The sequence below is a fragment of the Pelophylax lessonae genome, assembly GCF_965119305.1.
Source record: "Pelophylax lessonae genome assembly, chromosome: 1".
Classification (NCBI taxonomy): Eukaryota; Metazoa; Chordata; class Amphibia; order Anura; family Ranidae; genus Pelophylax; species Pelophylax lessonae.
Genome location: NC_138768.1, coordinates 205008912 through 205034504, shown reverse-complemented (window position 1 = coordinate 205034504; position 25593 = coordinate 205008912). Strand labels below are relative to the sequence as shown.

At 40.0% G+C, this 25593-nt stretch overlaps 1 protein-coding gene across 1 annotated transcript in view; it reads left to right on the top strand.

Annotated features, from left to right (window-relative positions):
- FBN2 (fibrillin 2) overlaps positions 1-25593 on the top strand; it is a 303194-nt gene that overhangs the window by 269708 nt on the left and 7893 nt on the right. The window contains exons 53-60 of the mRNA XM_082258653.1: positions 6395-6514; positions 8141-8263; positions 8387-8518; positions 10312-10437; positions 12843-13049; positions 13586-13711; positions 19646-19768; positions 22695-22811. Of these exons, the coding sequence (XP_082114779.1) occupies positions 6395-6514; positions 8141-8263; positions 8387-8518; positions 10312-10437; positions 12843-13049; positions 13586-13711; positions 19646-19768; positions 22695-22811 (1074 nt within the window). The remainder of the gene's footprint in view (positions 1-6394; positions 6515-8140; positions 8264-8386; positions 8519-10311; positions 10438-12842; positions 13050-13585; positions 13712-19645; positions 19769-22694; positions 22812-25593) is intronic.

The following is a 25593-nucleotide window of genomic DNA, read 5'->3' as shown; positions in this document are numbered from 1 at the left end:
TATACAGTATAGATTGTAAGCTCTAACGAGCAGGGCCCTCTAATTCCTCCTGTTTTGAACTGTATTGTAACTGTATTGTATTCCCTCACATTGTAAAGCGCTGCACATACTGTTGGCGCTATATAAATCCTGTATAATAATAATTATATATATATATATATATATATACACAGAGTGTTTCTGGAAAATTGTCACAGTGCTTCACTTTTTCCACATTTTGTTATGTTACAGCCTTATTCCAAAATTGATTCAATTAATTTTGTTCCTCAAAATTCTACAAGCAATACAATGGCAATGTATTTTTCAGATTTATTAAAAATAAAAAATCACATGTACATAAGTATTCACAGCCTTTGCCTTGACACTCAAAATTTAGCTCAGATGCATCCTGTTTCCACTGATCATCCTTGAGATGTTTCTACACCTGTAGTAAATTCAGTTGATTGGACATAATTTGGAAAGGCACACACCTGCTTTTTATTTTTAATAAATTTACAAAGATTTCAAACAATTTTCTTTCATGTTGTCACTATGGGGTATTGTGTGTAGAATTTTGAGGAAAATAATGAATTTAATCAATTTTGGAATAAGGCTGTAACATAACAAAATTTGGAAAAAGTTAAGCGCTATGAATACTTTCCGGGTGCACTGTATATATATGCTGAGGGCAGCCATATTTGCTTATTACATATGCATATTTGGCTTCCTGCTCAGTAGAACTGCACAATGTTAGTCACTACTTCCTTTTTTAGATTGTCTGTGAATCTTGTTTTACATCACTAAAAAACAAGTCTTACTATATGGCTAAAATCTGTAAATAACTAAAATACACTTTCAAGCATTATGCACTATTCCCTTTATGCCAACATAATTATAATTTATAACAAGGGTTTCAAAAGCTACTTAGTTTAAAATCTTTGAAAATTGTATGATCAAAATGTTTACTGGTAATTCCATTTTAGATTAAAAATCATCTTACTCTGTTTTGCATAGTTCCCCTATTAAAAGATCCAAAATTCATGTACATTTAGGATCTGAGTCATTTGTCAAGATTATCCTGTCATTTTCTGTACAGTGCAAATCTAGATATATAATGCATTGTGTAAAACCAATGGACTTTGTAAATATATGTGAATAGACATCATCACATTACATAAGCTTTTCTTTCTTGTCAAAAATCCCTTTCCCCATTATCAAATAATGGAAATGCAATAAAATCTAAAGCAGCTTAGAATGAGGTCAAATGCAGGTCAAATGAAGGTCAACTGCACCTGTAATGGAACTCAGGAGCATCTAAAGGTGGTAATAGCCTATACATAGGCGTGCGCACAGGGTGTGCCGGGTATGTCTGGGCACACCCTAATCACCCTGTGTCTGTTAGTGTAGGGCCGGCTCTCTCCCGAGATCTCCATCTTTGGCACTGAGGGTAGTGAGATACTCGGTGGAGAGGCGAGTATCTGGTAGACAAGACAAAATATAACAGAGTTGCAGCCAAACCAGATCTGAGAACAGAGGTTTGGCAATGCTTAGGAAAAGACAGGAAGAGCTTGTTAAAAGGGCAACTGTCTGACTTCTCTTCGTCTTCCTTCCCAATCATTTTTCCATAGTGTTTGACAGCTGCTCGATCCCGCCCACCCCCATCACCGCTGAGTTTTGACAGCTGCGCTTTCTCCCTAAAAGCAGCTACATTACATGACAGTGTCACACACACAGTGGGGTACCAATAGCGGGGGCGGGGGGGCCACGCACTGGGGGGTGTCAGCCGGCATGCTCTGAGATCCCGCATCCAGTGTGAAGGCAGCTGCAGTGGCAGCTCCTTCAGTTCGTGCTGCTAGCGGGGGCGGAGCCGCAGCGGGAAGAATGGGGCGGAGCCACGGCAGGAAGAAGGGGCGGGGCATCGGCGTGAAGAAGGGGCGGAGCCTCGGCGGGAAGAAGGTGAGTGCGTGCCCATTGCCCAAGTGTGTGTGCTGGATAGGAGGGGGATGGGGCAGCTGCATATAGAGGATTTCATCTTTCCCTATTCTTCCTGCAGCTGCTGAATTACTGATTCTCCTCCTCTCCCTCCTGCAGGAAGAATAGGGAAAGATCAATTCATCTATATGCAGCTGCCCCATCCCCTCCTATACAACTTTTTTTGCTAGCCCCCCAGTGCTCTTAACCCCCCCTCCAGTGCTCCTAATCCCCCCTTAGTGCTCCTAGCCCCCCCCAGTGCACTAGACCCCCCCTGTTCTTTAGCCCCCCGATGCTCTTCAGCTCCCCACAGTGCTTTTCATCTCCCTCCCCCTATGCTCCCTGTCCCCCCCAGTGATCTCCACCCCCCTGGTTTTCCCTGCCCACCCCCCAAGTGCTCCCTGTCCCCCCAGTGCTCTCCACCCCCCCTGGTTTTCCCTGCTCCCTCCCCTCTTCCCCTCTTAATTCTCTCCAGCCCCCCCCCCAACCGTGCCCTTCAGCTCCTCCAGTGCTCTCTGCTTCCCCTGTGCTCTCCGGCCCCCCTAGTGCTCTTCTATCTTCTATTATGTCCTCAGTCTCTGAGCATCTCCTGTATCATGTCTGCAGTCTCTATTCATCTACTGTATCATGTCTGCAGTCTCTGACCTTCTCCTGTATCACGTCTGCAGTCTCTGACCATCTCCTGTATCATGTCTTCAGTCTCTGACCGTCTCCTGTACCATGTCTGCAGTCTCTGACCATCTCCTGTATCCTGTCTGCAGTCTCTGACCATCTCTTGTATCATGTCTGCAGTCTCTGACCATCTCCTGTATCACGTCGGCAGTCTCTGACCATCTCTTGTATCACGTCTGCAATCTCTGACCATCTCCTGTATCACATCTGCAGTCTCTGACCATCTCCTGTATCACGTCTGCAGTCTCTGACCATCGCCTGTATCACGTCTGCAGTCTCTGACCATCTCCTGTATCATGTCTGCAGTCTCTGACCATCTCCTGTATCACGTCGGCAGTCTCTGACCATCTCTTGTATCACGTCTGCAGTCTCTGACCATCTCCTGTATCACGTCTGCAGTCTCTGACCATCTCCTGTATCATGTCTGCAGTCTCTGACCATCTCCTGTATCACGTCTGCAGTCTCTGACCATCTTCTGTATCATGTCTGCAGTCTCTGACCATCTCCTGTATCACGTCTGCAGTCTCTGACCATCTCCTGTATCATGTCCTCAGTCTCTGACCATCTACTGTATCACGTCTGCAGTCTTTGACCATCTCCTGTATCATGTCCTCAGTCTCTGACCATCTACTGTATCATGTCTGCAGTCTCTGACCATCTCCTGCATAATGTCTGCAGTCTCTGACCTTCTCCTGTATCACGTCTGTAGTCTCTGACCATCTCCTGTATCACATCTGCAGTCTCTGACCATCTACTGTATCATGTCTGCAGTCTCTGACCATCTCCTGTATCCCGTCTGCAGTCTCTGATCATCTCCTGTATCATGTCCTCAGTCTCTGACCATCTACTGTATCATGTCTGCAGTCTCGGAGCATCTCCTGTATCCTGTCTGCAGTCTCTGAATATCTCCTTTAGCAAGTCTCCAATCTCTTACTCAAACTTAAACACATTGCTAATAATATTAGCTATCTATTTATGCTGAAGGTAGGACTGTGCAGGGGAGGCAGAGAGTGCAAAAGGGGGAACTGTGATTAGAGAGACGGAGGGCAGACTGCAAGGGGCACTGTGATGGGGGGCTGTGAATTTTGTGCAATAAATATTCTTTAAAACAATACAAATTTTTGTGAGTGGTTTTACATTTTAAAGTTGGGGGGGGGTGCCAGATATAGGATCCGCCCTGGATGCCAAATTCTCTAGGTACGCCACTGTACACACACTGAGCGGTTCTTGCAAGTCTCACTGTCTGCTGAATGTGAAACTCCCCCTCTCCCCTGTTAGTGTCCATAAGTGGTGCCCAGTAGTGCCACCTATCAGTGCCCAGTAGTGCCACCTATCAGTGCCACCTCATCAGTGCCCACCAGTGCCACCTATCAGTGCCCACCAGTGCCGCCTCATCAGTTTCCATCAGTGTCACCTAATTGTGCCTATCAGTGCCCAGCAGTGCCGCCTCATCAGTGCCACCTATCAGTGACCAGCAGTGCCGCCTCATCAGTGCCACCTATCAGTGCCCACCAGTGCCGCCTCATCAGTGCCTATCAGTGACATCTAACAGTGCCTATCAGTGCTTCCTATCAGTGCCACCAATCAGTGCCCACCAATGCCGCTTATCAGTAGCCATCATTGATGCCTATTAGTGCCCAGCAGTGCTGCCAATCAGTGCTGCCCATCAGTGCCACCTATCAGTACCCATCAGTGCTGCCATTAAGTGCCACCTCTCAGTGCTGCCAATCAGTGCCCATCAGTGCAGCCTCATCAGTGCCAGTCAGTGCTGAGAACAAGTGCCTATTAGTGCTGCCTATCAGTCCATATCAGTGCCTCACATGTTATTTCACATGTAATACACATCAAAAGGAAAATAAGGCATACATCTTTTTCAAAACTTAGCAGTGATGGGGGAACCCCTCTACAGATCTTTGCCATACAATTTAACTTAAGTGCAAAAACTTTTTAGTTGGAAGGTTCACACCAGTAGAGCACTTTGGAATTTTTATTTTTTAGATTGTTACACTTAATTTTATATGTTTTAGTTACTATTATAATGTAAATTATTGCACTTGAAGTAAATTTTCCACCACCCATGCTAAGTCCATGTCTTTATGGACCTTGCTTTGTGCACTGGTGCACAGTCACGTTGGAACAGGAAGGGGCCATCCCACACATTTGGGAGCATAAATTGTCCAAAATGTCTTGGTATGCTGACGCTCTAAGAGTCTAAGGGGCCAAGCCCAACCCCTGAAAAACACCCCACACTATAATCCCCCCTCCACCAAATGATTTGGACCAATGCACAAAGCAAGGACCATAAAGACATGGATGAGCGAGTTTGAGGTGGAGGAACTTAACTGGCCTGCACAGAGTCCTGACCTCAAACCGATACAACACCTTTGGGATGAATTAGAGCAAAGACTGCGAGCCAGGCCTTCTCGTCCAACATCTGTGCCTGACGTCACTAATTCACTTGTGGAAGAATGGTCAAACGTTCCCATAGACACACTCCTAAACCTTGTGGACAGCCTTCCCAGAGGAGTTGATGCTGGCATAGCTGCAAAGGGTGGGCCAACTCAATATTGAACCCTACAGACTAAGACTGGGATGCCATTAAAGTTCATGTGTGTGTAAAGGCAGGTGTTCCAATACTTTTGACAAGTGTGTATATATATATATATATATATATATAGTGTGTGTGTGTATGTGTATATATATATATATATATAGTGTGTGTGTATGTGTATATATATATAGTGTGTGTGTATGTATATATATATATATATATATATATATATATATACACACGCATGTGTGTTTGAGCTTTGGGGTGCACACCCTAATGCAATAGGCTGCACATGCCTATGAGCCTATACAATCCCATTGTACAATCTTCTTTAGATCTACCATCAACTATTAGTGCAAGTGCCTGTCTGTATTGATACTAATTGAAATAAATTGTTTAGGCATGTCCTCCAATTGCATAGTTTTGGTAAATCTAAAGAAGGTTGTAAAGAGATTGTACAATCATATTTTATGTCCAACTTTAAGGTGATGTTTGCCTGCCTGCTGGAGAGATTTTACTTTGCATTGTGTTATTATTATTGTTATACCAGATTTATATACAACAGTTAAATTGCACTTTACAACATAAGGGCAGACAGTACAATCACAATACAATTTAATACAGTAGGAAACAGAGGGCCCTGCTTGTTAGAGCTTACAATCTAAGAGGGAGAGTGTTAACTCTGCATTAACCGAGTTACTATTTTGGCTTGAAAAATTGTTTTTATAACCACTGGCCTACTTTTGTAAGGCCCCTTTCAGATGGAACAGATCTGTCTCAGCGGAATAAGCCTGCTCAGCAGGGAATCTCTCCACTGATCCCCGCTGAGCAGGAAAATTATAGGTCCATGTCCTCTCTGCTGTGCAGAGTGGACAAAGACACAGCTTGTCCTCTTTGGAGTCGTCAGATGGAAACAGACTGCATGTCCATTTCATTTTGATTGTTATCGGATCCGATTAGCTGGGCGGATGGCAAATGTAATGCCATGTGTCTATTTTTAGCAGGTTTTATCAGATGCCTGGGGGATGTCAGCGCACACATGTCCACTAACATCTGCCGCCCTATAAAGATCAATGGGTGGTCCGATTGGGTCTGCCTGAAAAACTGACAGGCGGACCCCATTGGTCCGCTGGTGTGAAACGGGCCTAAGGATTCAAAAATTCCATTCTTTCTGTTTGCCAAATTTCTATTTAGTTAACAGGAGTATTTCTCATATTTCAGATACTGATGAATGCTCTATTGGTAACCCATGTGGGAATGGAACATGCACTAATGCCATTGGTACATTTGAATGCTCCTGTGATGAAGGCTTTGAGCCTGGACCAATGATGAATTGTGAAGGTAAGTCTTTGCTTTCCCAACCTTCTTTTTGACGGGAATATTATATAACTTGTGTAATTATCTTATGTGCAGATCCATAACTATATATTGTATTACAAGATAGTTCCATCCTATACAAAAATAACTGAATATAAATAAAAATTGGATGTTCAGCACACTGTTGTATTGCAGTACCAGGGTCCTGAGTTTATTTTCCATTTATGATAGTGCATGGATTTTGTATGATTTCCCTTTGTGTGCCTGACCTAATGTTAGACAGATCCCCCCCCCGCTGTGATATTTCCCCTTAGTGGGGCAAAGAGAATGGGTGAATCTGCCCAGTGGAGACGCAAACAGCAAAATAATTTATTGAAAGTAGAAGGGAAGGGTGGGGCACTGAATCTTTTACAGCAATGGGAATATTAAATTAAGTCTTAAGCAGTATAGAGCAAAATATTACCCTAAGCCTAGTCCACATGGGTCGAATGTTGGGTGACATCGGTCACTTCGATAAAAACCGGCCGACATTCAGCCCATGTGCATGGCAGCTGGTATGACAGAAGCTGGCCTTTTGGCGTGCTGCTGTTGGACATGCATGCTGAAAAACCAGCAGCCTACAGTCTCCCGATCAGCGTTTTCAGCCAATGGCTGTGAGCCCTGACCGGAGTGTTCTGGCAGGGGGGCAACCCCTATCAGAACACAATAGCTTAGCAGGGGAAATCACTGTCGAAACACGTTGAATCATTAGCACAGTGGCTCCGACCAGAGCTGTCAGTTTTTTTCCTAAACGACATGCGTACTAGGCTAAAAGCTGGTCACACTGTAGATGGATAGAATTTTAAATGCAAATTATTAGGAAAAGTCTTAGAAAAATTCTCAGAGCATTAGAATGTTGTTCGATAGATTTTCCTTTGCCTTTAATATTTGATTTCTGAATGTATGTACCAAATGAAAACCACATACACTGTTAGCAATGTGTTTGTGCAAGAAACAATTTCTATTCTGCTCCTTTTTTCTCTTTCACTACATTCAAAAACGAACATTGATTTTACCCACTAATGATTAGAAAGGTGAACAAACTTTCTTAGAACATAATTTTCTTAAGAATTTTCATTCAAAATTCTACCCATCTATAGTCAGCTTTAAGAAGGTTTCTCAGAAGTGATTGCCAATGGTTGGCTCTTTACTCAATTAGGACTTGGTGAATAAAGAGGAAAGCACTAAAATTGGAATTTATGAAGTTTCGTTTTAATTTCATTTTTTTTTTTATTGAGAGTCTAGTATTATACAAATAAAACATGTTTCGAGAGTTTAAAAAAATCTCCCTTCATTAGGGCTACATATAAAAGATTGTCCTCAGTTTACAATAATAAATGGTGGGTGTGAGGTATGTAATATTGAACGGAAATACATTAGCATTTTATAACTGTGTATAATTTAAAATCGTATTATAAAACAAAATACTAGCATTACTATGCAGTCAAGTAAAGTTAGAATTGTATAACATAATTTTAGATAACTTTCCCATATCTAATTTCTTTACTTGTCTTCTTATTATTGCGTGGTATATTGCTATATATGGATAATATTACTATACATCATATTTTATTTTTGAAAAGAAATAAAGTGATCTTGATTTTCCCTCAGATATCAACGAATGTGCCCTAAATCCACTGATATGTGCATTTAGGTGTATTAACACCTATGGTTCCTATGAATGTACATGCCCTGTGGGCTACGTTCTTAGAGAAGATCAAAAGATGTGTAAAGGTAAAAAAAATGATTGAAAAAGTTTTATTTGTGTTTTATTTGCTGAAAATATACAATTCAGTTTGGAATGCTAGAACAGTAGTTTCCATCTTTTTAACACAATATCTACTTACAATGTAACAGACCTAGATGAGTGCTTAGAGGGTTTCCATGACTGTGAATCCAGAGGAATGCTTTGTAAAAACCTGATCGGGACATTTATGTGTATCTGCCCTCTTGGAATGACGAGGCGACCAGACGGAGAAGGATGCATTGGTGAGGTTACAGATTCAAATGATTTGTTTTATTAGTAGTTTATCTTTGGAATGCTGGTCCTGCTTTGTATGGTCACACTGTAGAAGGCCATACATGTTTATGTTGCTTAAACAGATACCAAGTATTTCTGTATAAAGAACTATGTACAATTGTGTATAAAGAACCATGTACATTGCACAAATTACCTGTAGTGAATGTTGCCAGTCATATAAATATATTTCAAAAGCAATGTTTAGGTCCAACCAATTATCTTAGGGCCTGGGTTGACAGACTTTGGGCTTGTGTCCATGGCATCAATTTGACATCAGTTTGAGATCCTTCAGAATTCTTTAACAGGTGCATTTGACCTTTAGCTGATCTCCTTCTGGCCCACATTTGACCTGCTTCAAGTGGGTTTTGAATTCCCATAGACTTGTATGGGAATGCACTACCCACTTGAAACCAAGAAAAGCCCATTAATACAGGCCTTAAAAGAGAAGTTTAGTATTTTAAAAAACAAACAATTATACTCACCTATGTGGATGCAGCATTGATCCGATGCTGCATCTGTCCCCCACCCGCTCTGCAGTGAGAACTGAGCAATCAAACACTGCTGAGCGCTAAGTTCTCTTCCTCTGCTCATTGCTGAGAGCCGTGACTGTTAGTCAGTGGCTTTCTGCTCTCCCCTCCAGTGCTCACTAGAGCACTGGGCTAGGGAGGGAGCAGGAGGTTCTAGCTCAGGCTCTAAATGGATCGCTGAGTGGCTGAGACAGGTGCCGGTCCAGGCATCTGGGTGTATCCCTACCATATGGTCAGGATCTCTCCCAAGCCTTAACCGGCTGAGTGACATCAGCCGCCAATGGGCTTTAGCTCACTGTCAGTTGCAAACAGGGCACAGGAATGCAGAATGAACTGCACTCCTGTGATCCACAGGAGAAGTATGGCCAAAAAAGCCTTGGTCATACTTATCCTTTAAGTCAGCTGTTATTAAAATTTACCCCCCCCTGCAAAAAACAATGGATTTTCTCTTTATTAAAACTTGGCATCTACAGTATTTATAGATGCTGACTTTAATTTTTTTTTTTTTTAATGACCAAAGATCCTCTAGCTAGGTATTTAAAGCCTAACTGCAGCCAAGATTAAAAGCACATAAATCAGTACAAGGGACGTAACTTCAGTCAATAGGGTGTGTCCCTTGTGCTGATGTAATCCTCCTCCACCCATGCTCCCCAAATGAGAGTTAAAAGAAGCTGTAGTATGGCTCCACCATTCATCGACATACTGCAGTTTCTATTAACCTCTTTGAGGGGGGGGGGGCATGGATGGAGGAAGATTTCACTGAGCAGAAGAGGCATTAGCATAAGGGACACATCCTACTGACTGAAAGCTTTGTCCTGTGGGCTGATTTTTGAATTGTTGGCTGCACATAGGCTTTAACATAGTTTTATCATATTTACTAGGCATGGTAAATAAATCTCCAATAGTCTTACAAAGCTAGTCATACACTGCTTGTAGAAACTAATCATTAACATAGAAAAAGAAGAGATGTTATATTCTCTTCTACATTTGTTGTGTTCAAATAAATGTTGTTTTAAGGTTTTCATATTTTAAGCGTCATCTGCCCACTTGTTTTTCAAGAGGAAAAAAAAATTGGGAAAACCATGGATGACCTCAACCACTTATGCAATAATTTATAATATGAGACTACACACAGTGGTTAGATACTTAACCAATTGTACGCAATCTTTTGTGGTTCTTGTGGTGACACAGCCACTTTTATCTGTCTTTTGCAATTTCCCATTGGTTTGATACAGATGAAAATGAATGTCGCAGCAAACCTGGTATCTGTGAGAATGGTCGCTGTGTCAACACTATTGGAAGCTACCGCTGTGACTGTAATGAAGGGTTTCAGACATCTGTCACTGGAACTGAATGTCTTGGTGAGTAATCAGAAAACAAATGGTCGTGAACAAGCAATTTAGGATCACAAAAAATTATATTAAATAAATTACCTAGGATTCATTTGCAGCAAATCATTGAAATTACTTTTTTAGTAATAGTAACCTAACTAGCCTAAAAAATGCTCCCTTCCCCCTGCTAATACTTATATCTGAAATAGCTAAGTATATACTGTACATATAAGAAATATATATATACTTAGCTATTCCCAGTCTGCTCTGGTCTGGTCATGTGATCCCCTGTGTCAGCCAGCGTTGGCTGCAGGGGAGAGAACACATGCTAATGGCTGGGAAAGCCTGGAGCGGTGATGTCACCCATAGGGTCCTATCTGAATCCATAACTGTAAAATGATGTCTGTATATGCAGGTAAGCATGCTTGTTATGCTCACTGTAGAACCTAAGGGGTTAATCCTTCACATGTGTAAAAAGGCTGTCTTCTCTTATTCTCCCCTTCTTTTACTGTCCCTAATCCATCTGCTAAAAATACAGAGTCTTCGCGGCACTCTGCACATGCTCAGTTTGGTGTGTATTGCTAGAGTTTTTTTTTTTTTTTTTGAGGGGGGGGGGGTGCATGTGATCAGCACAGGGCCAATCAGCACTGTCCAGACAGAGGGGCAGGGGTCATGCAGCCTCACAGGACAGTCAGAGGAGAATGAAAACTCCTTCTACGAGCTTCAACCAGGGCTCGCCTGAACACTGATAGAAGTCACAAGACTGATATATACTGCTGATGAGAAAGGGTATTTATCAATTTATATTTACTAAAATAATTGCATTTCCATGTTCTGCGTGCTGTGGGAGATCATATATAATGAATCAGGCTCCTGGGTTTAGTAACACTTTATGTGATGAGAATTCTTTTTTTTGTCTTTAGATCAGGTGTTCCTAATAGAAGATTCCATCACCTCTTGTTCTACTGACAACTGTAAAATTGTGGAATTCCCTTCACTTTCTGTTTTCAGTTTGTCACTACGATAAACACAGACAACATTAAAAAACATTAAAAAACCTGGCAATGAACAGAAAATTAGCACACCAAGAAACCAAGTTTCCGTTTTTCTTTTCTTTTCCTTTTCTTTTTTTTCTTTTCCATTTCCTTTTCTTTTCTTTTCCTTTCCTCTTCTTTTCTTTTCTTTTCTTTTCTTTTCTTTTCTTTTCTTTTCTTTTCTTTTCTTTTCTTTCCCACATGTCCACGAGATCACACTTACTGTAACACGTTCTACTTAGTCTTAAGGTCTAATGCCTTGGTACTCTGCAGGCACCCTAACCTTTCCATAAAGCAGAAAATATAGACTGAAATGTATTCTATTCCTGTCTTACTTGTTCATAACTTTATTTTCCTTGTTATGCAAAAAGCATGATCATTATATTTTCCAGGGTTCATAGGAATAAAACTGTAATTTTCTCACTGAGCATCATAACAATAGCCTCTTTAAAGCATGGTTTGGCATGGAATCAAACCAAATGATCATTTAAAGTTGCACAATATTTTGAAGATGACATACGAGTAATGCTGTGGTACAGTACTTTGGGCTTAAATTAAAGGTCATACATCTTAAACAAACCAAGGAGCATTTCACTGCATCAAATGTAATTGCACTTTTCATTTTATTATGTAAGATTTTTAGCCGTGTCCTACTCAAAAGCATGCACTTCTTTTTCTACTTCTATAATACTAATGCTGAAAGCACAGGCTGGGCGAAATCAATTAATTGTTAACAAGACTATTGTGGTTGTAGGTACCTTTACAATCACAAGCTCCTAATTCAGGCAAAGGCACCAGTTTTGGTATCATTACCAACATGGATGTAAAATTCAATAATATACCTACCGGTACTTAAAAAACCTGACTCTGCCGCAATGACAGATTCTTAAAGCATTACTGCCAGTGGGCAAATTAGGAAACTGGTGGTAACCAAGGCCAGTTCTGAGCTGGCATGCAGAGGCATGTCATTACTCAGAGTGGGGCATGACTGTGCTTGAAAGCTGTTATGTAAGTGGCAGCCCCCCAGACAATGCTGTATCCCTGGCCCTATTCAGCTGTCACCCAGGAGATTCCCTGGGCAAAAAATAAATGTAAAGAAAAGTGCTGGAGATAGTGGTGATGTCATTACCCAAATATGGAACTGCCAATCACTGAGTCATTGACAGTGCACAGCAGTGGGTGGATTCCAAAGCCACTATTGGACTGAATAGAGGCTATAGATCTGCCTGGTCTCTGTTCCCCATCACACTTCACCCACCTCTACAAAATTCCTCACCCATGCGCCTGCTGGTGTGACGGGGAATCTTACAAATGCCAGCGTAAAATATTGTGATATTGAGAGAATGTGGTAGAAATATTGAACCTTACACAGTGTAATTCCTTCATGTCTTTATGCCACAGATACCCGGCAGGGATTCTGTTTCTCTGAAGTTCTGCAAACCATGTGTCAGATGTCATCCAGCAGTCGAAACCATGTCACTAAATCTGAATGTTGCTGCAATGGAGGCAGAGGTTGGGGCAACCAGTGTGAGATTTGCCCACTGCCAGGTACAACTCAGTATAAGAAGCTCTGCCCACACGGACCAGGATACACAACCGATGGCAGGGGTGGGTATACATTTGTATGTATGATATTATTAAATTTTTTCATAACAGCTGTATTATTGGTTGAGCACAGTTTGATGAAATGATAACAGGAGTCAAGACTTAAAGTCTATTTACAGTATTGTTGAATGTTGCCTGCTAATCCTTCCTATCCCACTTTACTAAACAAAATTAAAATTAAAAAAAAGTAAGGAGGGCTGGACTAATAATAGCCATTTTTGATAGTTGAGAATGAGTATGTATTAAGAGACAATATTGTCAAAATATTTTAGGGGGAAAAAAATAAACGTCAGATCTGTTTTTATCTACAAGGGACTTTGCATGTACTACTCCTGCAGACTTGGTGTATTATTGCCAAAAATACAGGGTCCATTGCTACAAACAGTTAGTACATTTAAAAAAAAAAAATGTTACAGTTAGTCTGGGTGAAAAGTCCCTCAGAGTTAGTAATCTCCTTAACAGCCCCTACATGTGGTTTGATGAATGGTGCAATGCATGTCAACCTGTTAAATCCTGTTTTGTTTTGTTTTTTTACACAGACATAGATGAATGTAAAGTGATGCCCAACCTTTGTCAGAATGGACAATGTGTCAATAATATTGGCTCTTATAAATGCTTTTGTAATCATGGCTACACAACTGACATTGGGGGTACATCCTGTGTTGGTAAGATTTTTCAGTACTGTACTATTCTACGTTATCATGTCATGAAAAAAGAAATAAAAAAAAATAATTTTAATAATGTCTTTTTAAAGCTGAACTCCTGGTCCTTATCTTGTCTATGTAGCAACTTTTTTTCTCTCATCAGCATTGAGGCTAAAGATGGAGCTAGCAGGCTGAAAAAACAAAATTGAGGTGGATAGAGGAGTCTATTCCACTAAGGCATTGTATTCTGACAGTGTGGACTCTCTACTGTCAAAATACACTGACCAGCGGCCACTGATCAAGAACATTTTTCCAACGAGCCGTTCAATAGAAGTGGATCATTAGAACAGCTTCTGTCAAGTGGGAATGGCCACACATGGATCATAATTCGTAATAGAGCCAGTCTCTGCTGACCTGGCCAAATTTTGATCCATCTATTGCCAGGTTAAGATTGAAACCTACTCTGGTCTCATGCCTCCCCCCCTGTCTACGTTTGCCTGTTCACAAAATACAGCCTGCAACATCATCCCTACCTTTGTTTTCATGCTGATAGAAAAATGTTTGCTTCAATAATAATACATCTACCAATATCAAAATCATGGTGTCCTAGTTCCAGCTTTAAAAGAGAAGTATGGCTTTCCTTTTTTTTTTACTTATTCTTAATTCCTATGATCTGCTAGCATCTACAAATCTTTCCTGCCCCTCTGAAAAGTGCACTGTTCCTGTTAATATAGTGTTTATTACCTGTGGGAGCAGGGCCATCTTTAACACAGGGCAAAAGGGGCAGCTGCCCTGGGTCCAGTCATCATTGTGGGGCCCAAAGCCGCTACCCCTTGAGCCTGCATTGCCTGCAAATATTTGATAAGTGGATTCGGGAGGGCCCAAGAAAATATTTGTCCAGGGTCCAATCAATATTAAAGACGGCACTGTGTGGGAGGGCCTTCAGACTTTCTTGAAGTGTCATACCAAAAATGGGAGTCTGGATCCTCCCCCTTTCCTTCTCCCTGTGATTGGTGTCGGCTCTGGGCTCTCTGCTCGCTCCCTCCTCCCTCCTTCCCTCCTCTGTTTATATTTCTTTCTACATTCCTGGTAAAGTTATATTGAAAAACATGCATTTTAAAATAAAATACAACATTTTTTTTATCAGATATTTTACTTTATATTTAGAGAGCAGGGATTTCCCAGTTTTGTACTGAAAAGGTGTGCTGTCTATATATGACATTGTGCTCATTCACAGAACAGAATGTCACAGCAAACGGGCTGATGTTTAGAGAACATTTCCTTTATTGGTTCAGAGGATCACTGAGCATGAGAAGTGTTGGCTGGCACTTTACCTCCTTCACAATGCTGACAACCCGATCTCCCTCCCTCATCCCTTGTGCTTGCAGGGCTGGAGGAGAGGCCCACAAAGACTTTGACAGCTGCTGAGTAATGGAGGGGGGGGGATCGGCCAAGATAGTTAGAGATCAACGCTCATGGGAGATGTGGAGGAAAGCTGCAGAGGGGAGAAGATACAAACTGGACGGAAAGTGCAGCCGAGAACACAAGGCCAGCAGAGCTACTGGAGGGGAGGAGACTGCACAGCTTGTCAAGTTGCCTCCACTTCTGGATTTTGTGGTGACATGTTGCCATGAAGATGGAGGCATGTGAAGAGCGTCCTCGCTCTAGTTGGCAGCTGGGGTGTGCCTGTTCACCAAGCACAGCCACATGTCCAAGAGAAGGAGGGACTGAAAGAGGGAGTGTATTGCTGGAGATGTTTACACCCCCTCTAAACTTTCAAACAGAGAAAGAACCATTACAAGCTCCTTTTTGACAGTTCAAATGCCTGTATCTCACAAATTTAAAGCCTTAAGAAAGGAAAAAAAGACATTAAAGCATGAGGGTTGCATGTACTGCTTATTTTTAATTTCCCATACTTCTCCTTTTAAGGTTGAAATATATTTTGACTGATTTCATAGGGTCCAAACTGGAAATTGTTACCCTGGGCTGAGACCCAACACTGCTGAAATTTAAAGATTAATAGAAACATAGAAACATAGAAACATAGAATGTGTCGGCAGATAAGAACCATTTGGCCCATCTAGTCTGCCCAATATATCTGAATCCTATGAATAGTCCCTGGCCCTATCTTATATGAAGGATAGCCTTATGCCTATCCCATGCATGCTTAAACTCCTTCACTGTATTTGCAGCTACCACTTCTGCAGGAAGGTTATTCCATGCATCCACTACTCTCTCAGTAAAGTAATACTTCCTCATATTACTTTTAAACCTTTGCCCCTCTAGTTTAAAACTGTGTCCTCTTGTGGTAGTTTTTCATCTTTTAAATATGCTCTCCTCCTTTACCGAGTTGATTCCCTTTATGTATTTAAAAGTTTCTATCATATCCCCTCTGTCTCTTCTTTCTTCCAAGCTATACATGTTAAGGTCCTTTAACCTTTCCTGGTAAGTTTTGTCTCACCAGTGTGGGTCTCACCAGTGTTCTGTACAGCGGCATAAGCACTTCTCTCTTTCTACTGCTTATACCTCTCCCTATACATCCAAGCATTCTGCTGGCATTTCGTGCTGCTCTATTACATTGTCTTCCCACCTTGAAGTCTTCTGAAATAATTACTCCTAAATCCCTTTTCTCAGATACTGAGGTCAGGACTGTGTCAAATATTCTATATTCTGCCCTTGGGTTTTTACGCCCCAGGTGCATTATCTTGCACTTATCCACATTAAATTTCAGTTGCCAGAGTTCTGACCATTCTTCTAGTTTTCCTAAATCCTTTTCCATTTGGCGTTTCCCTCCAGGAACATCAACCCTGTTACATATCTTTGTGTCATCAGCAAAAAGACAAACCTTACCATCGAGGCCTTTTGCAATATCACTTATGAAGATATTAATCAAAATTGGTCCCAGTACAGATCCCTGAGGTACCCCACTGGTAACATGACCTTGTTCTGAATGTTCTCCATTGACTACAACCCTCTGTTGTCTGTCACTCAGCCACTGCCTAATCCACTCAACAATATGGGAGTCCATGCTCAATGACTGTAGTTTATTGATAAGTCTGTAGTTTATTGATAAGTCTTCTATGTGGGACAGTGTCAAAAGCCTTACTAAAATCTAGATATGCAATGTCTACTGCACCTCCACCGTCTATTATTTAGTCACCCAGTCAAAAAAATCTATAAGATTTGTTTGACATGATCTCCCTGAAGTAAACCCATGTTGTTTTTCATCTTGCAATCCATGGGATTATAGCTTACATGGGAAGGATTGAGATCTGGGAAGGATTGAGATCTGAAAAAACCCTGGTATCAGTAGCAGAGGTTCCTGTGGATCTGTACTAAATATGACTGTGAAAACTAAAAAAAAAAAAAAATACCCAGGATACATGTCCTTCTCTATGCAGTTTACTTTATGAAACTACAATATGGCGTATTTAATGACAGCCAGTTACAGACATAACATGGTTGCCAACATTTGAAAAAAAATTCCAGGGACACTTTGCAGCACAGCTAACAATTACTTACCACACCCACTTCCCCAAAGCTCCACCCACTCCGCATAATTAAGCCCTGCCTACTTATCATCAGATTATAGGGTCTACTCAATAAAGAGAAAATTACAGGAAATTGAAAAGGGAATTTCAAACTTAAGACCAAAGTAGCAGAGTTGGAATTATTTCTCCTATTCAGCTGCATTACTTCTTCCTAAAGTTTAAAATTCTCATCACAATTCCCTGCAATTCTAAAGTGTGAAATGTGTTTAGGTGTGACCATACAAAAAATTAAATATGGAAATATAAATAAAGTGCAAGGTGTAAATAAGTACGATAAAACCTAATTATACTTTTTGGTATCGGGTGTCTTATTTACACCTTGCACTTTATTTTTAGTTACATATTACATTTTTTGTATGGTCACTCCTGAGCACATTTGACACTTTATTCACATGTCATGTTACCAGATATTTTTGCACATAAGATTGTTGCTTTCATCCTACCTACCTTTATGTCTGTGAATGTGTCTTCACTCTCCAGGGGTCCTTCTCCGCTCTGCTGTGGCAGCCGGCACCGGCGAGGTGCTGCCGAGAATGAGTGCCTTTTAATTAAAAATTACATAACTGCGCATGCGCCCGCCCAGCTGAGCTTGTACGAGCTTTCCTGAGCCCGGCAGGCGTCGAAACGGCGCATGCGCCGTTACGATGTCGGCCCGCAAACATTTTTTTTAACGGGCATTTACGGGTAGCTTGCCGCGACAGTGTAAATTACCCGGGACAGGCTCCTATTTGCCGGGACTGTCCCGGCAAAAACAGGACAGTTGGCAAATATGATATAAGGTGTGAACACAGACTCTACAACAAAAAAAAGTCTTGAAAATGAAAGTAAAAGAACGCTTGTGTGAAATCCAGATATTTGTTGCTTAGTGGTATTTAAAACATTTGTAATAAATGGCACTAATACAAAAAGTGTAAAGCACATTGCATAAAATATAGAATATAATAAACAAGCATGCATAAATGTACACATTGTACTGATTTGTTAAAACATTTCCATTATTTTCAAACTACTACTCTTGAATGGTAAAGAATTCATACTGAGACATAACTTTTTATTCAACCAACAATACTAGCACAGCAAGCACAGCAATTAGAACAACATTTGCAACTAGTCATGTAAATCTTACAGTGGTATACATCACTCTAGGGAAAATTATGTGATCAAACTATATATATATAATGATATCACACTGAATATGGTAATTTTATTATGTGAATAGAACCTATGGCTATAAAGGTAAACTACTAAAAGCCTACTAGTCAATAACTTTTGAAAATAGGAAAAACAAAATAAGTCCCTTTCCACTTTTATATGTAGCACCCTTTTAGTCAGGTTCTAGGTAAAAGCATTGCTTTCCTGCTTATCAGGGAGCAGGATTTCTAGTTAGGCCTGTTACATGTGTCCAGGTGTGATTCACTTGGTCTAAGGGGGTGTCCCCACTGTATCCAATAGGGGAGCCTGTTGGACAGTGGAGGAAATCCAGCCACTGACACACAGGCTTTTGTGGCAGTCCCAGTGAGAGGGCACAACAGTGGTGCATCCTGGGATTGACCATAAAAGCAAAGGGCACATGTGACAGGGTGTCTTTGGGTGGGAAGCCAAGTCCCAGAAGGAGTGCACGGCTGTGTCTCCTTCTGCAGCTGGGAAAGGTGGTCACAGGCTGTCGGCCTGGTGAACCTGAAGGTGTTGCTGAATGCAGAAGTTCAGTGGATGCTGACAAGAGGAGTTTGGAGGCAATGGTGACTCTGGAAAAACAGTGTCCATGAGTACAGAGGAACTTGCCCAGGAGTCTACCAGGAAGGGGACCACTCCGGAAGCAAGGGTCAGCAGACATGTGTCAGCACACCAGCATTGAGAGTAAAGGGTGTGCCAGTTTCAGAACACTGAAGAGAGTAACTAAAACAGGAGCTTTACTAAACATCTTCACCATAGTGGCAGGGTGAAGCAGCAGCCTCGCTGCACACACTACAGCTAGTTGTCCCGGAGATTGTGCATAGTTCATAGTTGGAGTATCCCACTCATCCCTTCTCCTATCCCAGTTCCAAATAAAATACACAAAAAACATATCCCCTGGATACTTATTGAGCCAAGGACTTTAAGTGTTAAGAGTTTGCCAGCTGTTGCTAAGGGTAACCCAGGGGAATCTGCTTCAAGCAGCTCCCAAGGGAGTAGTGCTACATATAGAAGTCACATCTAAGTGTATCTCCAACACATCATCTGAAAATGAAAGGAGAATTGGGGAAACCATGCCAGAAGACTATATTGGTCTTTTTTTGTGGCATAAAAAGGAGTAAGAGTTAATGTTTACACTAACAAAATGAACAGTTATAGACAGTAAAATTGCAAAATTAATCTTAAAGGAGTCAAATTGGTGATTTATTGTTTATTTTGTTCTGCCTTGCAGATCTTGATGAGTGTTCTCAATCCCCCAAACCATGTAATTTTATTTGTAAGAACACAGAAGGCAGCTTCCAGTGTTCATGTCCTCGAGGATACACTCTACAAGAGGATGGAAAGACTTGCAAAGGTAAGTCTAAAAATGTATTGGTTCAAGGGAACTTCTTTCTTTTTTGAAAATGCATAATTAATCCAAGAGAATGGCATGCTTCCTGTTTTGAGATAAGGCTATGTTGAGTTCAGTATAATGTGCAGTTTATTTGTATTTTGCTGGAGTCTGAACACCCAAAGTAATCAATGTACAAAGAAGGTTACTGTAGAAACTAGACCAACTAATTAATATTTTTTTAAAAAGTAGATTTTGTAGGCCTAATCTCAGACCCATTCTGAAATCAGACAAGGAGAATTGAAAATCTGTGCAATGACAATAGCCACAATTGGCTGTCTATTCAGCTACTCTGTGACTATATGATGAGCCAAGGTTAATCTGAGGTTCTGAATGTCTAGGTCTAACAAACTAGGCCATGTATGTTTGTGCACAGTCTGGCTTCCAAAACCTCAACCTCAGGCAGGTTGAACTTATATGATATCTTCATAAACAAGTCAGCTATAGAAGCTCTCATATTTCTATTTTGACAGGTTCCTTTGAATCCTACATCCACGTATACTTCTCCCACCAGTATTACTTGTATTTCACAGATACATAAGTGACAAGCTATAATTCCAGCAACTGACAAGTACAAGGTTTTAAACAGATCCAATGCAATTATTTATATAGGTTTTTATAGACACTGTTAAGAATAGATATAGGGCTTAAAATAAAACTACATTTTAACAAACTATATAAAATATCACCAGTAATGAAATGCAATTACCCTAGTGTACCTTTTAAATGAAGTTTGGGGACTGCAATATGTAGATATATTTTAGAAGTAAAGGCAAACATTGACACTCCTATGCCTTACTACTGATCTTCAAACTTTATTGCTAGCCTTCAAGAATCATACTGAGGAATGAGAAGATAGTGGGGGCAGGGACAATACTGGCATTTAGATTTTTTTCTGAAAGGCGACATTTACTGTACAGCCCTGGCAGCCTGGCATTTCTGGCAGTGGCCATCTTGAGTAAGGGCAGATTATTCATGTATCATTTACTTCCTGGAATTAATTTGCCCTTAGCTCAGCGATAGGCTGGGCTTAGAACCCTCCCTCCCTTCCTGAAGACTCCTGGGATGTATGACATAATTTGCCTAGGCATAGAAACCAGGAAGTAACTAAAGACATGTAAAAAAATAAGTTTAAAACAAGTAAATATGATATACTTTCCTATCTATTTACTAATTCTAGCAGCATAAGGATGAAAAATAGTTCATAGTCGCTCTCAATACCTTTTATGCCCCAAACCTTTCACTATTTTTGTTTCCCTTCTCTGGACTTGTTCTATTTTGTTAATATCTTTCTGTAAGTGAGGTTTCGAATACTGGACACAGTATTCTAAATGAGATCTCAGTAAAGATTTATATAGATTTATATAGGGGAACCAGAACCTCCTTCCTCCTGCTGGTGATCCCTCTAGTGATGCATCCTGGAATTCTATTTGTTTTTCCCACTGTCTGATCACAATGTTTGCTCATTTTGCAATTATCTGGAATAAGTACCTCCAAATCTTTCTTGTAGTGTTGACCAACACTGAACCGCCAATGGTGCATTCTCTCATTTAGGGGATTCTTTTTCCCTAGGTGCATTATTTTACATTTAGAAACATTGAACTACAGTTTCCACTGCTTTGATCAATTTTTCAGTGATGCCAAATCATGTTCCATTTTACAGAGATTTTACAGAGATTTCTACAGGGATATCAACCCTATTACATACCTTTGTGTCACCAGCAAGAAGACATACCTTGCCCAACAAATCTTTATATAACTTACATATAGATTACATAAAACAGGACCTAGTACAGAGTCTTTTGGTACATCACTAGTGACTGCTCTCTGTTCAGAGTGAACCCCATTTACAACCACACTCTGGTATCTATCCTTTAGTCAACTGCATATCCACTGAACCAACCAAAGGTTAAGTCCTAGCTTGTACAACTTTTTATTAGATCATAATGTGGAACTGTATCAAATGCCTTGCTGAAATCAAGATATGCTATGTCCACAACACCACTTTGGTCCGACACATTGGTAATAAAGTAAAAAAATTAAATCAGATTAGTCTGACATGATCTACCCACAGTAAAGCCATGCTGCTTTGAGTCCAGCAAGTTGTGTATTTTAAAGTGATCAATGATCCTTCATTTCAGGAGTGATTGCATTAACTTGACTACAACTGTTGTTAAATTCACTGGCCTGTAATTGCCAGCTTCTACTGTGCTGCCCTTTTTGTGGATAGGTACAATATTAGCTGTCCGCCTGTAATGGGGAACTTCTCATGTTAGAAGAGGCTGATTAAAAAGATCCGTTCTTGGTTCAACAACTATATCTTGAAGTTCTCTTAGAACTCTGGGATGAATATTATCAGGGTCCGTTGCTTTATTAAGCATTAACTGAACTAGTTCCTCTGCTACCTCCAGAAATCCCGAAAATTAACCAGTCATTACTAGAACCAATATGATTCCCCAACTTGTTATTGTTAATGCAATTTATTTCTGAGAAGACTGAACAATTGTATACTAAAGACCCAATGGTCTTTCACAAAGTGTAGGTACAACCCCTTTAAGGATGCAGCTAAATACTAGGAAATGAATCAGTCATAACTGTGTAAGAAATTTGGTTACTCATTTAGCAATGTTTCCTCTTCAGAACCTAATTGGCTTTAGATGAATGAAAGAGAAACTTACTCATATAGAGACTAAATTCCATAAACATTTCAATGTCTAGGCCTGTGGCCTCAAACAGGAAATAAAAAGGAAACATTCTGAATGTTCAGACGTGCAATTGTAAAACATCTGCAGAAGTTTTAGACAAAAACATGTGAGCACCTGCATTGTGGCTGAGAAAAATAAGGTACATGTCCAAAAACTGCTTAACTGGGATTTTTTGTTTATTCTAGATCTTGATGAATGTCAAACCAAACAACACAACTGCCAGTTCCTCTGTGTCAACATTATTGGAAGTTTCAACTGTAAATGTCCTCCAGGCTTCACCCAGCATCATACCGCATGCATTGGTGAGCACAATGTGACCTCATGCAGTACTCCAGATTACAGTTACTACACAAATCTACTAATGTTCAGGTGGCCAATGGGAGATCGCATTTAATTCTTTCATTTTATAAAGTGTAGGTAGTTAGTACAGGTCATTGGTGAACATAATAAATTGTCGTTGGTTTGTACATACATTGGGAGGAGTTGGACTATAGAGAAGCTACTCATTATAGCATAACATTTTTGCATGAGCTTAATCTGTTAAAGCTTTCTAATTAAGTACAGTTTATTTCTAAGACTTGCTTTCTCAAGTACATCCTGTAGCTCTTTCCATATCTCTTTTGCAGTTTCACAGATGCATTTGTGTGCAATTTGATCATCATTGATGCTCAGGAAATGTATTATGTTCGATGTTCTCATCGATGTTCTCTGTAACTCTGAGCTGTATCTGTATCTTCAGCAGTTTTTAGAACTTTGGCTATAGCTGGGCCCATAACCTGCTGGAAATCTGCAGCAGATATAACTCCTACCAGACAAAATGATTCTGGACACATGGCTCAACCCTTTTTCATTTATTTTATAACAGTAATACACAGTGACAGGAAAAATACATCATAACCCTGTAGTTTCACTAGAAAGATCAATACAATATACCTGAATAAACATGCATTAAGTGAGTAGTAATGGCATCTATGCTTAAATAAAAACAATTAAAAAAATATTAAATTCTGAATTTTTCATGGGAGAAAATGCTGCTTGCAATTATATGAATTAGGATCTGTGATTTTATAAGAATTAGGCATATACATTTAGAGATTTTTCACATACCAGAGACTAGATGTAATGCAATAGATCTTCAGGGTGTTTTTACACGTTTGGGGTTTATTTTGGGGAAAAAGTTGTCTAATTGGTTGGATGTCTAACATTTAAAGTAGTTGTAAACCCTTACATGTAGCCTGTAAAGGGACTATCCTCAGGTGATACCTAGAGATTAAACAAATCCTCCTACATACATTGCATTTGTCTATCTGCAGTCTTCTTTTCTGTTCAATCCTTTCAAAGTGCTGAATTTATAACCTTGTCTGAGACTTAAAAATAAAGTGGGTGAAGAGCTCTGAGAGTCGATTGGAGGGAAGAGATGTAAGCTAGCTAAAACAAAAGAGTTTTAAAGTTAAAAAGTATACAGTCTGTGTGTCTGATATAAAAAATATTGAGAAGGTCAGTTTATCTATAACTTGATGAGTTGAAATTCTTGATCAAGGTCCCAAATTTTTTCCCAAGAAAGGTTAAATATGTCACAGACCTAAATATTTTTGTTCAGTCCCACTGTTAGCAAATGTACTATGGAATAAAGGAACATGATGAGTTTGTCAATAGTGGTCTTTGGAAAAATTCCATATTTTTTATTATTTTATTAAGGTATTTAAATTGATGGTGCTTAAGATATTAAAAATGTGAAAGACAAAAAAACATCCATTATATATTGGGAATTTCTTGGGGAATCTAAAAGGTCCATGCTTGGGGAATCTAAAAAGAAAGGTCCATAAAGACATGAATTAGCAAGTTTGGGGTGGAGGAATCTGACTGGCCTGCACAGAGTCCTGACCTCAACCCAATCGAACACCTTTGGGATGAATTAGAGAGGAGACTGTGAGCCAGTCCTTTTCGTCCAACACCAGTGCCTGACCTCACAAATGCGCTTCTGGAAGTATGGTCAAAAATTCCATAGACGCTAAACCTTGTGGACAGCCTTCCCAGAAGAGTTGAAGCTGTTATATCTGCAAAGGATGGGCCAACTCAATATTGAACCCTACGGACTAAGATTGGGATGCCATTAAAGTTCATGTGTGTGCAACAGCAGGCATCCCAATACTTTTGACAATATAGTATACATACTGTATATATAAATGCACAAAAACAAATATTGTCTGCCTGGATACATGACTGTTAGTGTGATTGATTTACTTCTAAATACATTTAAAGCACATGTGGCTTTGCGTTATACCATTATTAAACATAAGTATGGGATCAAAGTTGTGGAGAATATATTAAAAGAACAATCTGGCTGGGTTGAAAGATGTACAACAGAGTTGTTTCCCAAATTGTTTCCATTTTTTTTGGGGTTTGCAGGAGATTACATTTTACAATCCTCAATTGCAGCTATGGGCGCTAAATTGGCACCTAGTTTAGCTAATATTTTCACGTATGTATAAGAGAAAGTTAGAAAAGTCATTTTCAACCTCGTAGATATCTTGGTCTGTTAGTGTTGCTTGATTGTTGATTATTTTTTAAATATTGAAATGAAATAGTTTAAATACTCTTTATCTTAAAATAATAACAATGAAATGACTCATTCACATGGTAGGCAGCCTATGATATATGGGGATATTTGGAGATATGATCAACATAAATAAATACATAAGTGGTCCATATAGTGAACTTGGTGTTGAGTTATTCATTGTAAGGTCATCACAGAGGACAAGGGGGCACTCATTAGGTCTGGAGAAAAATAAACGTAAATACCGAAAGGCTTCTTCACAGTAATAGCTGTTATCATGTGGAATAAACTCCCTCAAGAGCTGGTTCTGTCCAGCTCAATATGTTTGCCCACTGACAAAAAAATAATCAGTAGGTTAAATTATGGGTTTATTTAAACAACTAGAGACAGAATAACAACATAAATATCCACAAAAATGCATTTTAAAAAAGTTATAAAATGATTTGCATTTTAATGAGTGAAATAAGTATTTGATCCCCTATCAATCAGCAATATTTCTGGCTCCCAGCTGTCTCCTGTACAGGTAA